At 59.4% G+C, this 14,520-nt stretch overlaps 1 protein-coding gene across 2 annotated transcripts; it reads left to right on the top strand.

The window, feature by feature from the left end:
• Positions 1-86: 86 nt before the first annotated feature.
• HAGH (hydroxyacylglutathione hydrolase) lies at positions 87-12,728 on the top strand. 2 transcript variants are annotated; one of them, XM_079121021.1, is made up of 9 exons: positions 87-241; positions 2,624-2,799; positions 3,305-3,369; positions 5,405-5,522; positions 6,271-6,379; positions 8,629-8,732; positions 9,007-9,108; positions 12,022-12,101; positions 12,499-12,728. In XM_079121021.1, exons 1-9 carry the CDS (start codon positions 166-168, stop codon positions 12,596-12,598), a joined length of 930 nt encoding a protein of 309 aa, XP_078977147.1. In that variant the 5' UTR covers positions 87-165; the 3' UTR covers positions 12,599-12,728. The 2 variants fall into 2 exon arrangements, with proteins under 2 accessions (XP_078977147.1, XP_078977148.1); XM_079121022.1 differs by having other exon boundaries at positions 96-241; positions 2,660-2,799.
• The last annotated feature ends 1,792 nt before the right edge of the window (positions 12,729-14,520 follow it).

Raw genomic sequence — 14,520 nt, 5'->3', positions numbered from 1 at the left:
GGGGCGGGGCGAGCTGGGCCCTGTTTGGGGACGAAGCGGTGCAGGGCGGGCGCTGGTTGGCTGGGGATCGGGCGAGTGGTGCGAAACGGGAGTTGATTGGCTGCAGTCGCCGACGCCGACCGCCGGCGTTGGGGTCCGGCGCGGGGCAGTGCAGCCCTGCAGGTCATGGTGCACGGCCACAGGCTGTTCTGCCGCCGGAGCCTCGCCGCGCTGGGAGTCGCCTGCGCGCGCCGCGGCCTTGGTAGGTGGGCCCGGGCGCCGCCGTGCTGGGCGTTGGTTGGGCGCGCCGACGCTTTCTCAGGGGCAAGGAGCCGGGGCTGCAGGTCCGGCGAGGAGCGGACGCGGCCACCAGGCCTCGGTGGGGCCAGGCGCGACGAGGGTCCAGGCACACCCGCGTCCCCTGCGTGAGCCCTCAGGCCAGCCTACCCGGCGCCTCGGCCTGCAGATCTTCCCCCCTCGGCGTCTGCCAACGGATGACCGCGGGCCACCGCGCGGGGCTAGCAGCCTGAGCCAGCCGAGTCCCAGCCCCGCCGGCAGCGCCCGGGGTCCGCAGTGCCTTACACGCCCTTGCTAAGGAAGGAGCCTGCCCACTGAGGTTCTCAGGACGCAGTCTCTCCGTTTGGGACGCGGTGGCCCGCGGAGCGCTACGTCCCAGCCCCTAACCCATGCGCTGGTGGGGGAGGTCCGCACAGGTGCAGAGAGGCGGTGCTGGGAAATGCCTTAAAGGATGTAGTGGGCCACACAAAACATGCCTTCGGACTTGCAGGCCGCAGGCTGCAGCCCGTGACCTCTGCTTGTGCAAAACGTTCCAGGGGCAAACCGGTGAGCTGGAAGTGGTTTCCAGGCAGTGTCGGGCGAGGTGGTACTTACCGGAAAAGGAGCAGTAGGGTTTCTTTCTGGTGGTGCCGGCGCCTGGTGAACTCCATCCTTAGGAATAAACGCATGCTCTTCGGCTTGCCAGCAAGGTGTATGTGCCCAGAGCAGGTTGAACACCGGCTGTAAATACTGTTCCTTTACCGGGCAGTGTTTTCGCCTGCACTGTTCTACCAGGAAATAGGTAAAAAGACTTGTTGAGCGCCCCCTTCCCCAGTCCTGTTTTCACTCTGATGTCCTCTGGTGGCTTGAATAGTACTGGGACTTGGGGAGGTAGAGTACCACAAAAACCTAATCAGACAGAAATGTTTATTTTGCTGAGCATGAGTCAAAAAGGTCTGGAAAATGCCCAGATAGTGTGTCCAGAGGGAATCTGGAGCTCAGCAATACAGCACTTGCCGAGCACACACAGGCTCTTGAGTTCCATCTCCAGCACCACCAAAAAAGAAAAGAAAGGTTTCCCAGGCTCTGGCCATGGCAAAGAAAGTCGACCCCATCTTTAGATGATCCCAGAGCAACATCTACCCATAGGCTGATACTTTGGCTTTTTCTATCCCTTTTGGGAGAGGGGTCCAGCCTGGCACCTACCCCAGAATCCCACTGTTCTATTCTGTGTTTTCCTCCCCTTTAAGACTTAAAAGTGTTGGGACCCCAGGTAATTTTAGATTTAATGGGGGTTTCACTGCTGAAAGTACTTTGACATCTGTCCACTGGGTGGAGAATGCTTTCTTTCCTCTCACTCCTCACGGCCTCCTGGCCCAGCCAGGCAGAGTTCTGTGGCTCACTGGGATAGTGATTCCGTGCCTCCCACCCTTGAATCGTGAGTGGTTGTGACCAACTCTGTTCCCCAGGAAGTGGTGCCTGGTGCATTCTCCACATCTTGAACGCCTGCCATTTGGGAGCAAATGCTCTTTTCTCCCCCGTTGGAGGCCTGAGAACATCTGTGAATGACTGCATAGGACTTAGCTCTGCCAGCCTAGAGGTGACCTGGTGTGCTGAAGGGTACACAGCTGGACACTGGTACCCTTCCTTTGCCTCCCCTTCTCCCTGTCCTTCCAGAGTCAACTCTGCAGGGTCAGCAGTAGTCCTGTCTGACTGGTTTGCATCATACCACAAGTTGGCCGTTCTGTCTTTTTTAGAACCCTCAAGAGAAAATAAAGGTCTAAGTCTGAGAAACCTAATTTCCACCAATATGAGCACGAGTCATTTTCTACTCCTGCCTTGTGGATGTGGTAAAACCATGACATTTTCTGTTGGAGGAACTTCAGAAAGCCAGCAAAAAGCAGTAGGGTACAGTAGCACACACTGGTAGTTCCAGCAACTTAGGAGGCTGAGGAAGGAGGATCACAAGTTCAAGACCAGCCTGAGCACCTTAGTGAGACCAGCTCAAAACAAATAATAAAGGACTGGGGTTGCGGCTCAGTGGTAGAGCGCCCCTTGATTCAATCTCCAGGACTGCCAAAAACAGAAAAAAAAAAAAAAAAAAAAAAAGGAGAGAAAGAAAAACTGGCAGGAGTGGTGCAGGCCTGTCCTCCAGCTGCTCAGGAGGCAGTGTTGGAGACTTGCAGTTCCAGGCCAGCCTCATAACTTAGCAAGATGCTGTCTCAAAATAAAGTCAGAACCCAGTGAGGATCTAGTTCAGTGCTTTCTCTGCCTGAGCAAGGCCCCGAGTTCACGGGGGAAGGGGTGCAGTCTCTCTGTTGTGCCTGCTCTTAGGCTGAGGACCTGAGGCTGCATCCTATGTCTGCAGGCCCAGCCCTGCTGGGAACCCTCCTGTGTCACACAGGTCTAAGGAAGAGTGTGACTGTGGAACAGAACGCCATGAAGGTCGAGCTCCTGCCTGCCCTGACGGACAACTACATGTACCTGATCATCGACAAGGACACCCGGGAGGCTGCCATTGTGGACCCGGTGCAGCCCCAGAAGGTGTGAGGCTGTGCCCTGGCCCCTGTCTTTTGTCACCCAGTTCCCTGTCTTCATTCCCGTGGGTTACAGCCACTGTGTTCTCGTAGCTCTGCTGATGCTGGTGGAAATTAGTCCATTTAGTTTTCGAAAAGCAAACTGGTGTCCAGCCACTCTCTTGAGGGGGCATTGGGAGGGGTGGAGGAGACCACGGTCCCCATGTGGCAAGCACAGAGCCACCTTTGAACCCCTGTGCCTGGATACTCCAGGGTCCTTTGAACATGACTGTTCCTCCAGCCTTCTGCCCCTTGGTGCTGTCTCCAGGAGGCTGGCCTCAGCTGGAGGGGTTTGGGGCAGTGGGTAGGACCAAGGGCTCCAAGTTGATCAAGAGAAAAAGTCCATCTTCCTCTGTTGTCCTGGAGTCGGGTCAGCCAGTGGGGCTGGGCTGGGGCTGGGCACCCACCCTGCAGGAGGCCAGCCAGGCCAGGAGTGTGACCCAGCTTCTGTCCTGCCTCCTGTGTGGCTGCAGGTGGTAGAAACCGTGAGGAAACTCGGTGTGAAGCTGACCACAGTGCTCACCACACACCATCACTGGTAAGTGGAGGCTCCCGCTGGCACTCTGGCCCTGGAGGTGCCCACAGTAGCAGCAGAGCTGGCTCAGTGCACATGAGGACAGGTTCCTGCCCCCTTCCCCTTGACCCTCAGAGTGTCTGCTGAGGGAACGACCTCTGGGGAGATGTCTGTGTTCTGTGTCTTCTCTGCTGCTTCACCCGTGGCATCTAGGAGCCGGCTCCTTTGGACCACAGGAGGGTGCCCAGCAGCTGTCTTTCACATGTCTTGGGTTGTAAAATGGGACATCGGTCTCCATGTCAGGGAAGAGAAGAATCTAGACGTTGGTGGGTCTTTTGTTTTTGGTACTAGGGACTGAATTCAGGGGCTCTTTACCACTGAGCCACATCCTGCTCTTTTTATTTTGAGACAAGTTCTCGCTAAGACGCCCAGCCTGGTCTCAGATTTGCTATCCTCCTGCCTCAGACTCCAGAGTTACTAGGATTATAGTGTGCACCACAATGCCCAGCCATTGATGTTTTCTTTGTTTATTTGTTTGTTTTTTAATAAGCAGTAGCATGTCAGGAGGGTGTTTTTGCTTTTCTGAATGTTTCGTTTTAATATTTGGAAGCTGGAGACTGGGAAGAGTGCCTGTGTTTGGGTCTTTGGGGTAGAGTTGCCTACCCAAAGCCCTCTTTTTGGCCTTTTGAAACTTTTGAGGCCCTCAAAGGTAGAAAAAAATGTTTATTTGGCTCTTAATTTTCTTTTCCAAATGACCATGTGAGGGCAGCCAGTCCCTTTTTCTTCAGCCCACTCCTCAAGGCCTGTCAGCAGAGATGGCCCCCACCCCTGAACACCCAGTGCTAGGTTGATGTGAGCCAGGTATGGAGGCCCAGGCTCAGATGCTGAGTCTTGACCAGGTCCCGGCGTTGAGGTGGGCACCAGCCACCTGGCTCTTGGCCTGTGCTATGAGCGTCCTGTAGCGAAGCTGCCTTCTGTCAGCAGCCCCAGCTCCGAGGGCCCTGCTGGTGGCCCGAGGGGCTGCCTGGAGGCCTTCACAGTCCACGTCTCCTGCCCATGCCAGGCAGTCCGAACTCCAGGAGCCTCTTGCTGGTGCTCTGAGACCCTGCCTTCTCCAGCACCCTCTCAAGTCTAGGCCAGGACCAAACCCTGGGCTGGGCTCCGCGGTGGGGCCTGCTCCTCAGGCAGTGAGCGTGTTCTCGTTCTGGCGGTGGCATTGTGAAGATCAGTGATGACAGCACATTGAGGAGCTGGTGGCTCCCTGGCCTGTGTGCTCTGGTGGTGGTGGGCAGATGGCTGGGGCCTGCTGTGCAGCGGTTTCTTGTTTGGGTGCTGGAGTCCTCGTGGGGTGCAGTCTTAGGTGGACATGGAGCAAGGTGGGGGTCATGACTGCTGGACTGTCAGAAGTTTCCTGTTCTGGGAAGGCACGTGGCTCAGCCCTGAGTGAGGCCTGACCCAGGCGTGGGGGTTCTCCCGGTGGTGGGACTGCCCCCTTGCCAAGTGCAGGCCTGACGACTCCTGGGGGCACTGTGGGAGCCCTGGAGGAGTGGCCAGGAGGTCCTCCAGTCTGCTACCACTGGAACAGTGGCTGGCCTGCTCACAGACAGATCTGGACCAGTGGCTCCCACATGGGCCCAGAAGGTCCCCAGGAGAGCCTCTGCCAGGGAGCTTGCCTGCACTGGTTGTACCTTAGAGCCACCTGGGGAACTTCCAGAACTGCCCTGGCCGCCCCAGACCAGCTGCGCACAGGGTGGCTGGAAGTGGCTCTCCAGGCGATCACCACGTGCCCCAGGGTCATCCAGGTGTGCCTGGTTTGCTTCCTCAGTTTCAAAACAGTGACGGTGTGGGGCACAGCGTGCCTTGCTCATGAACTGGGTGTCTGAGGAGGCGTTTCCAGTGGAGCCCAACCACGGACGGAAGCCTTTCCTGTTTTGGAAGATGTGTTTCTTCTTATAAGGAACAGGCCTGGAAAAATAAAAATTCCATGTGGTCGGGGCTTAAAGGCAACAGGCAGGCTCTTCATCCAGCAGGTAGTCCACACCTCCTGTCTGACTTCCAGGGACCATGCGGGAGGGAATGAGAAGCTGGTCAAGCTGGAGCCTGGGCTGAAGGTGTATGGGGGTGATGACCGGATCGGGGCCCTGACTCACAAAGTCACGCACCTGTTCACTCTGCAGGTAGGGAGTGAACCTGCAGAAAGGCACTAGGACCTGGGGGAAGGGACCCAGGGCCGTCCTCCTTCACCCCAGGCCTAGCCAAGGGGCTCCCTGTGCCTGCCCCAGCTGGTGGTTGGATTTTCTTCTTTCTCGGGAGCTTAACAGGAAAATCACTGTGCACAGTGTGTCTGGGTGTTGGGAGGCTGTGAAGCCCAGCTCCGAGCCCCTGGGACGCTGAACAATGCTGGTTCCTTGGGTGCATGGTGGTGGGGTATGAGGAGGGTGCCAGGATCCGGTCAGCTTCAGGTAGTGCAGCCAGGCGTACACAGACCTGGAGAGTGGACATGGGCTGGGCCTGAGGGGAGCTTCTGTGGGTGTGTCTTGCTCTGTCACCTTTGCTGTGGGTTCCGGTGTTCTGAAGTCAGGAATTAGGGAGGTGGGTTGGAGAAGAGCTCTTTTTCTCTGCAAGATCCCTGGTTTAGATTTTGCCTAGTTTTGAAGGACTGAAAAAAAATAAACCCCTTTGCTCTTGCGGAAATACCCCAGAGGGGTCCCTGCTGCAGGGCCAGGCCCCAGGAGGGAGCCCCGTAGCCACTGCCTCTGCCTGGATCTCCTGCCCTGCATTGTGGGTGGCTCTGCAGGTGCCTGTGGGGCACAGGCTCCGAGCAGGCTGGGTGGGGAGGGGTCTTGTGAGACCAGCAGTGCCCTCTGCCCCTGATCCCCCCGAAGGCGGGATCTTGGGGTCTCATGCTGATGCCTGCCGTTTCAGGTGGGGTCTCTGCATGTTAAATGCCTGTCGACCCCATGCCACACCTCAGGACACATTTGTTACTTTGTGAGCAAACCTGGTGGTCCGGATCCCCCTGCTGTGTTTACAGGTGAGCCTGCAGGGGCTGGGTGGGGGCCAGGCAAGAAGCAGACGCTTCCTGCCAGGCAGACTTGCAGGAACTGCTTTTCTTCTCGTGTTCGGAGGACTGCTGCCCTTAGGGTAGAGCACAGGCTGGGCTTCAAACACTCTGGGCTGCCAGCAGGTGCTGGGGAGTGGGAGTGCCCTCAGAGCTAGGTTCCCAGCACATGCTGGCTGCTGTCAGGTGCCAGGGAACAGCCTGGCTTTGAGAAGGCCATCTGGTGGGACACCCCACCCCTCCAGCACAGACAGGTGGCATGGCCTGGGACCCGAGAGTCCCTGAGGAGGAGACTCCAGGGGTGCCAGGTGCTCTCCCTGCTTCCCTTGGAAGAGCTCTCTGGGCTGGGCTCAGCGGATTGGCTTTGGGTGCACCTGAGCATCTTGCCCTGTGCCTGTCGCTTGGCACCCTGGCCTCAGCCCCGCGACCGACAGACTGCAGGTGGTGCACAGCAGCCTCCTGGGGTCGCTGTGGGGCCATGCCAGGGCCCAGTGTGCCTGGCCCTCTTGTCCTGGGGGCCCTTGCACAGCCACAGCCCTATACGGCCATCTGTGGAGGGTGTGCCCCAGTTGCTGGCCAGTGGCTGACCCATCACTGGACCTGTGAGCCCAAGCCAGCCTGCAGGGCTGCCCTGGGGCACTGCTGGGCAATGCAGCTCTTGGCACATAGGCCTCTCCAGAAATCTGAAGAACATTCCCATTTTGAGAGAGAACAAAAGACTGTTGGTGCTGACCAGGAGCCGTGAGGCAGAAGGGCCCTGGAGGCTGGTGCTGGGGTGGCCTGGGTGGGGTGCCAGGCAGGGCACCCGCCTCTGGGCTGGCTTTGTCAGTGGCTGGTCCGAGTGTCGAGTCCTGCAGAGTCTGGGCTGGGCCTCGTGCCTGCAGTGGGGGCTGCCTGGAGAGCTGGGCCCTGGGCAGCATGGTCCTGCCGCAGGGGTGAGGGCAGCAGTGCTGGGTGGTGGCGGCGCTGGGACAGCGTGAGCCCAAGGGGAGCGCCCGGCGAGGGGTGGGTGGGGGATTTTCCACAGACCCCCATTGTTCTGGATCCTGTGCTTGATTTTAAACACAGCTGCGTTTCCCGATTCTCCCCATGGAGCTTGTGGTGCGGCCCCTGGCCCTGCCTCTCCCATTTGTAAAGCAGAGGACGGGCCTGCTGTGCAGGAGCGGAGAGGGGGCTGCACCGCCGTCCCACGGGACAGCGTGTGGGTGGGGTCTCCTGAGCTGCAGTGGCTTCTGGGGTGGATCCGCAGTGGCCGTGTGTCCTCACCACAGGCTGTCGGCATGTGAGGGGGGTGTGCTCAGCCGGTCACCCCAGCTCAAGTGGCTGTTGTCCCTCTGAAGGCCCCTCACTCCTCCTGGGTTTGTCCCAGACATCAGGAGCCACAGCAGGAGGGCACAGTGGCCTTGGGATGAACTCTCATGAGGCTGTGTCCCTGAGCTGGAAGGTGCCGTGGAGGGTGACTGTGCCCCAGGATGCTGACCCCAGAGCGGTCAGAGCTGCTCGCTCCTTCATCTGGTGCAGCTGCTGGCAGGATGCCATGCCGTGCCTCAGCTCCCAGGCCCAGCGGCTGACGGGACTGTGTCCTGGTGAAACAGAGGTGTCTGGCCTTGACAGTAAGGCTGGCGGTGAGGAGCGACTGTCCAGCAGGCCCCAGTGGTGTTTCCCAGAGCGTGCTAGATCCCCCACCCTGGCTGGGCTGAGGAGGGATGGTAGAGCTGACCATCCAGATAGAGCAGGTGTGGTGGGCGGGATGGGCATTCCCTGCAGCTGCAGTCAGAGATAAGGTCCCTTCTGGCCAAGGGGCGAGGAGTGGCAGTGGAGAGGAGGGCATGGTGGCAGGTGGCCTGGTCAGCATGTTTGGGAGGGCCCAGGGTTTAGGACTGGGTTTGGAATCCTGCCTTGTGGCAGTGAGGCCAAGGCCTCAGGGACAGTGCAGCTGGGGAGAGGCGGGGAGTTAGCACCAGACCATGGTGCCCACTAAGGTGGGCCGGCCTGGGCCATGCAGGGGAGAGAGGTGGCTGGGTGGAGGCTGGGTACTCTCAGCAGCAAAGGGAGGCGAGGACCAGAAGGAAGAGGCTAGAAAAGGGCAGATGCAAGGTGGGCTGGGAGTGGACTGGGCTGTGTGGGGAGCCGAGGCTCCGTAGAGCCAGTGACCCAGCTCGAGGCCGGCTGCTGGCACCTCCTGAGGCCCAGCCAGCCCCTCAGGCGGCTGTGTTTTCCAGGCGACACCTTGTTTGTGGCTGGCTGTGGGAAGTTCTACGAAGGGACTGCAGACGAGATGTACAAGGCGCTGCTGGAGGTCTTGGGCCGGCTCCCTCCAGACACAGTAGGCCATGCCTCCCTGTCCTGCGGGGCCCTGCGTCCTGGGTCCACCCGAGGAGAATCACCCGTGCACCTGGGACAGGGTCCCCTGCAGCCCACCCGTGAGCTGGGAGAGCAGACAGCTCCTTAGTGGAGCTGCGGTGGCATTCAACATGTGTGACAAGTGTCCAGCCCCGAGGGATGTCCCATGGGTGCCCATGGCTGCACATGCTCTGCGGGGTGCCCAGGGGTGTGGGCGGGTGACTGCCTCCTTGGACTGGGTGCTGCTCTCTCCTCAGAGAGTCTACTGCGGCCACGAGTACACCATCAGCAACCTCAAGTTCGCGCGTCACGTGGAGCCCAGCAACACCAGTGTCCAGGAGAAGCTGGCCTGGGCCAAGGTGAGGGAGCGGCACCCCTGCTGGGTCTGTCGCCCTGCCGCAGCTTCTCGCTGCTCTGCGTGCAAGGCCCACACGAGCTCAGATGCCTGGGCAGAGCCAGGGCTGCTCCTCTGAGCAGTGGGGTCGGCCATGTGGGGAGCGGGTGCGGCCCAGACCCCTCATGTGCCCCCCGGGGGCGGCGGGCAGGGTGAGGGAGCCAGGAGCTCCCTCTTCTGAGTGCCAGGCTGCGCCCCTGACAGAGGCGTGGGCTCCCTTCTGTTGCGCTGGCCGGGGCTGCTGCCTCCTGCAGCTCTGTTAACGAAGCTTGTTTCTGTCCAGCATCTCTCCAGTTTGCGACCCAGGGCTTACGAGCTGCTCCACAGTTCACACACTGTGTCGACCAGGTGACACACGCACACGTGGCGCCCACGTTCCTGCTCGAGCCCGGTGCCTCCCGCAACACCACTGCCCGGCTTCCTCATCAGTCACCCTTCTTCCCCGGGGTGCTTGGGATCGAATCTAGGGCCTCCCACATGCAGGCAGGTCTACTTTCTAGTGACCGAACTCGAGGACAGTTCACTTAGATGCCAGTTTTGAGTGACCAGTCTGGTCAGGAGCACTCTGACAGTGTGCACCCCAAACGTGGTGCTCTGCTCCCCGGGAAGCCCTGCCCTCCCGCGCCCAGGGTGGCCTGCTTTCTGCCACCACAGTGACTGTCACTGAGCACGTGTCCCCTTGCTCTGCCTTGAGGCTCCTCAGGTCGCCTGTTTCTGCATGGCAGGCCACTGCACAGATCCCTGCAGTTCTCCATCACCTGCTGATGGGCGGCTGGGCTGCTCTCAGTTTTTGCGGTTATGAGTAGGGTTGCGGATGGCGTTGGTGGATGCATGTTTTAGCCGCTCTTGGGGAGATGGAGAGCAGAACTGCTGGGCTGTGTGGTTAAATGTCTCTTTGCCTCTTAAGAAGCCACCCAGCTGGGCACGGTGGTGCACACCTACAATCCCAGAGGCTCAGGAGGCTGGGGCAGGAGGATGGTGAGTTCAAAACCAGCCTCAGCAACAGCGAGGTGCTAAGCAACTCAGGGAGACCCTGTCTCTAAATAAAATACAGAATAGGGCTGGGGATGTGGCTCAGGGGTCGAGTGTCCTGGTACCGAAACAGAAAAAAGTCACCCTGCTGTTTCCCAGAGTGGTTGCGCCATCTCAGATCTCCACCCTGACACCTGAGTGTTCCAATCGAGCTGCGTGCTGCCCAGCCACAGGCACTGCTGGTCGGTCCTTCAGGGTTTTGTCCTTCTGAGAGTGTGTCTGGACCTTGTGCTTCTGCCATTTGCATTTTCCTGCCAGTGAAGTTGGCTGTCTTTCCTGGTGCGCCCTCTGTGTGAGGTTCAGATCTCCTTCCTTTCAGACACTTTTATTGAGTCACAGTGTCTTATGTGGAAACATATCTTTGTCAAATATGAATATATGCCTCAAATGTTTTTTCCCAGTTTGTGGCTTCCTGTTTTCCTAACAGTCTCCTTTGAAAAACAGAAGTTGATACTTCTGGTGAAGTTCAGTTCATTCATTTCCACTTTTTGTTTCCTATGAAATCTTTGCATATCCCTGGGTCACAGACTGTTCTCTCCTGGAAGTTCTAGTCTTAGCCCCTGCATTTGTACAAACTGCACAAGGGCACGCTCCAGGCCAGTGCTGGGTGTGCTGGAGGTGGGGCTGCTCTTCTACAGTGGTGTCCAGTCGTCCTCTGGTTGGAAAGCAGTCCTTTCCTCACTGGATCACCTTGGCACCTGATGTGCTTGTGGGCACCCTTATGTCTGCTGGGTCTGCGTGGCATTTCCTTGCATCAGCACCGTCCTGAGGCCAGCTTCATGGCAAGGCTTGAACCCAGGTAGAATGAATCTGCTCTTCCTTTTCAAACTGTCTTGGCTCTTCTGTGGCATTTGCCACATTCTGGGCTGGGGAGATAGCTCATTTCGTAGAGTGCCTGCCTTGCAAGTACAAGGCCCTGGGTTCAATCCCCAGCACCACAAAAAACAAACAAACAAAAAAACCTCTTATAGTCTCCATATAATTCCTACAACACCAGGTTGGCTCTTTGTCTTTCTTCCCAGTTCTGAGAACTGAGCCCAGGGACACTTTCCCACTGACCTACATCCCCTTTCTAGGTTTTCTTTTGAGACAGGGTCTTGCGAGTTGCCCAGGCTGGCCTCCAACCTGTGCCCCTCCTGCCTCAGTTCCTGGGTGGCTGGAATGACAGACCACCACTGCCCCTGGCTGATCCATACCTTCTTGTCTCTAAGAAATCTCTGCCCACCCTAGAGTTGGGATGTTGCTCTGTGCTGCCTTGTGGAAGTGTCACAGCCTGGCTCTTTCCGATCTAGTGCCTGCGAATCTGGAGCAAGGCCCTCTTTAGGCCCCGTCGTCAGTTCCACCGATTGTCCTAAGAACACATTTCTGCTTCACGTCCCCACGGGCTCTTGTCCTTCTGCTTCTGCTGTGGTTAATTTCCTCTTCCCAGGGCCTCTGCATCTGCTGTGCTCCTATTGCACAGGCTCTTACAGTGGGGCCTGGGGTATTTGACTTTAGGCCTTTCTCTTTTCTCTTCTGCAGTGCTGGGGACAGAAGCCAGGGCCCCATGCGTGACAGGCACAGCTCTGCCCGAGCCACGTCCCCAGGCCAGCGGATCTTTTCTTTCTGTGCTTTCTCTCGTTGTCTCCTACGTGCGTCATGCAAACCTGGTGGTGGTGAAGAGAAAGGTCCACCTCCCTCTGCATCTCCAAGACGGCAGGGGCAGGGGCGGGGGCGGGCAGTCACCCCCGGCTCATGTGTCAGGGGCCCGCGGCCTGCACCGGCCCTGCCACTGTGCCTTCGTGCTTGGACCAGGCTTGAAGATCACCAAGGGGCATCTGAAGTGTGACAGTGGCGTCTCTTGCAGGAGAAATACGCCATCGGGGAGCCCACAGTGCCATCCACGCTCGCTGAGGAGTTCACCTACAACCCCTTCATGCGAGTGAGGTGAGGGGCGCGACTGGCTTCCTCCCAAGCAGGAGCTGACTCCTGACCCCACCCCATGCGGGCGGCCCGCCCCGAGAGCATTGCTGAGCAGGGCCCAGGGCCACACCTTCTCCCCTAAGTGGGAGGGCTTTTTGTAGCACCTTGGCAAGGGTGGGGTCCCAGGACCTCGGGGCCAGGGAGCTGCAGTTGTGAGCCTGGTGGCCTGGGCAGTGCGGGACGGTGTGGTCGGTGGCCTCCTGCCTCCATGTTGCTGGGAGGACCTGGCACAGCCCTGCAGTTGCCAGTGGAGAAATACCCGCCAGCTCTGTGGCGACAGAACTGCAGCTCCTCTCGCGCCCTGGAGGGCCGGGGCTGTGCAGGCGCGGCCTGAGCCTGCAGGCGCTTCTCACCCCTGCAGGGAGAAGACGGTGCAGCAGCACGCGGGCGAGTCGGACCCTGTGGCCACCATGCGCAGCATCCGCAGGGAGAAGGACCAGTTCAAGGTGCCCTCGGACTGAGGCGCCAGCCCTGGCACAGCTGGCACGGGTCTTAGAGCCTGACTGCAGTGCTGGGCGGGGCCTGCCAGGTGGCGTCACCGGATGTTCCAATGCATATTTATAAGAGAAAAAGCTGAGTATTTATTCCCACCTCTGCTGGTGGACTGTGCATTTCCTCTGGCCTTCATGTGTGGCTTTCTCCAGCTGGTGGTCACACTGTGCTCCTGGCTCTGCATGGAGGGTGGAGACGGCTGCACGGTCCAGCCCTTGCTCCCCGGTCCTCGCCTCCTGCCTGCCTGCCCATGGCAGTGAAAGCCCATGGTCGAATTGACGGGAGCTCTGAGCAGACCCCCGTCCCTGCCTGGATGGGCAGTGGTGCTGCAGTACTGGGTGCAGCCAGTCCTCTGCCCCATCCTGGTTCTCAGCACTCGTGGGCAGCAGCCTGCCCGTCCTGCCAGAGCAACTCCATGGTCTGCCTAGGGCCTTTGGAGCTCCGAGCTCCCCCAGCCACCCTCAGGGTGGTGAGGTGCCCTGCCCTGTCCCGGCAGTAAGCAGGCATCCTCGCTGCAGCCTCGGCCGAGCCTGTGACTGTCCCCACCCACAGGGCCCCTGATGGCCGTCTGACACGCACTGCCCTTCCTCTCGGAGGCTGGGTCCTCTGTCCCCCAGCATCTCCTCTGGCGGAGAGCACTCAGTCTGGCTGTCCTGAGAAGTCATGTGGCCTGCCAGCCGCTGGCTCTGGTGGCCTGACTCCCGTCCTGGGCGGTGGGTGGGGGTCTGGGAGGAGAGGGAGCTGCGGCCCGACCTGAGGAAGATGGGAGGAGGACGTGGGCGATGCAGGAGACCTGGCATGGAGGAGGGGAGCCAGGCGCCTGTGGACAGGCATGCTGCTCACTCTGCGCTGCCCTTGTGGTGTGGCCTTGCTGGTCTGCCACCTGAGTCTGCCGAGGGCCGCGTCACTCCGCAGCTGCTGCGAGGTCAGACGCCAGGAGGTTTCTCAGATTGCCCAAGGTGATGGTCAGTTACTTCAGCGAGGTCCTACAGCTGGAGCCCCCAGCCCCACCTGTCTGCACCCACAGCTGCTTGCCAGGGACCCTGCAGGTGGCACCTCTGTGCCCGAGTGCAGATGGGCTTCTCTGAGCACTGGTCTCGGCAGCACTAGTCAACTGCCAGGGCACCGGGCCGTGGCCCTGCCGCTGCTTTGCTTCGCCTGCTGGGCGCCAGACGTGCCACGCGGTGGCTGGTGCACATGGCCCTGAGGCCTTCCTCCGCTGCCTGCCCTGGGGAGGGTCACCCTAGGCTCGAGAGCGCGAGTGGAGCTGCTGCCCCGGGGTGGGCCTCCCTGCTGGGACGTGGCTTCTGCTGCTCTGGGCGGGGTGGTGTCTGCGCGGTGCTCCCCGGGTGCTCCGTGCCTGCCGGGCGCCCCTTATTCACGAGCGCCTGTCTCCGGGCCTCTCCGCGCCTGCTGTCTTGCTACTTGTCCTGAGTGTTCCTCGGTTATGTGGACTTGAGTTAACGGCTTGTCACTGGTGTCCTGCTGTCTAGTGGAGTGGACGCTCTTCGTGTACTGGATCAGGCGTGACTTCTTTACCTGTGGTAAATGTGTGTCCTGCTTAGTGGATGCCTCCCACCCAGCAACCCTCCCGTGGAGAAGGCTGAAGGTTTTGTTTTGCTTTTCACATTCAGGGTTAAGATTCATGGGACTCGGGTGAATCCCCGGGCCTGTAAGCCCAGTGACTCAGGAGGCTGAGGCAGGGGAGGATTTCAAGTTCAAGGCCAGCCTCAGCAACTTAGTGGAACCCCATCTCAAAGTAAAAAATAAAAAGGGCTGGGGGTGTAACTTGGTGGTAAAGCACCACTGGGTTCAGTTCCTAGTAACAAAAAACAAAATTGACATGAAATGCCTCTCATGCCCACAGGGGATGGGTACCCGCCCATCCATG

The sequence above is a fragment of the Sciurus vulgaris genome (assembly GCF_902686455.1).
Source record: "Sciurus vulgaris genome assembly, chromosome: 18".
Lineage (NCBI taxonomy): Eukaryota > Metazoa > Chordata > Mammalia > Rodentia > Sciuridae > Sciurus > Sciurus vulgaris.
The sequence above is the reverse complement of the archived record's forward strand: the minus strand, read 5'-3'. Positions and strand labels throughout refer to the sequence as shown.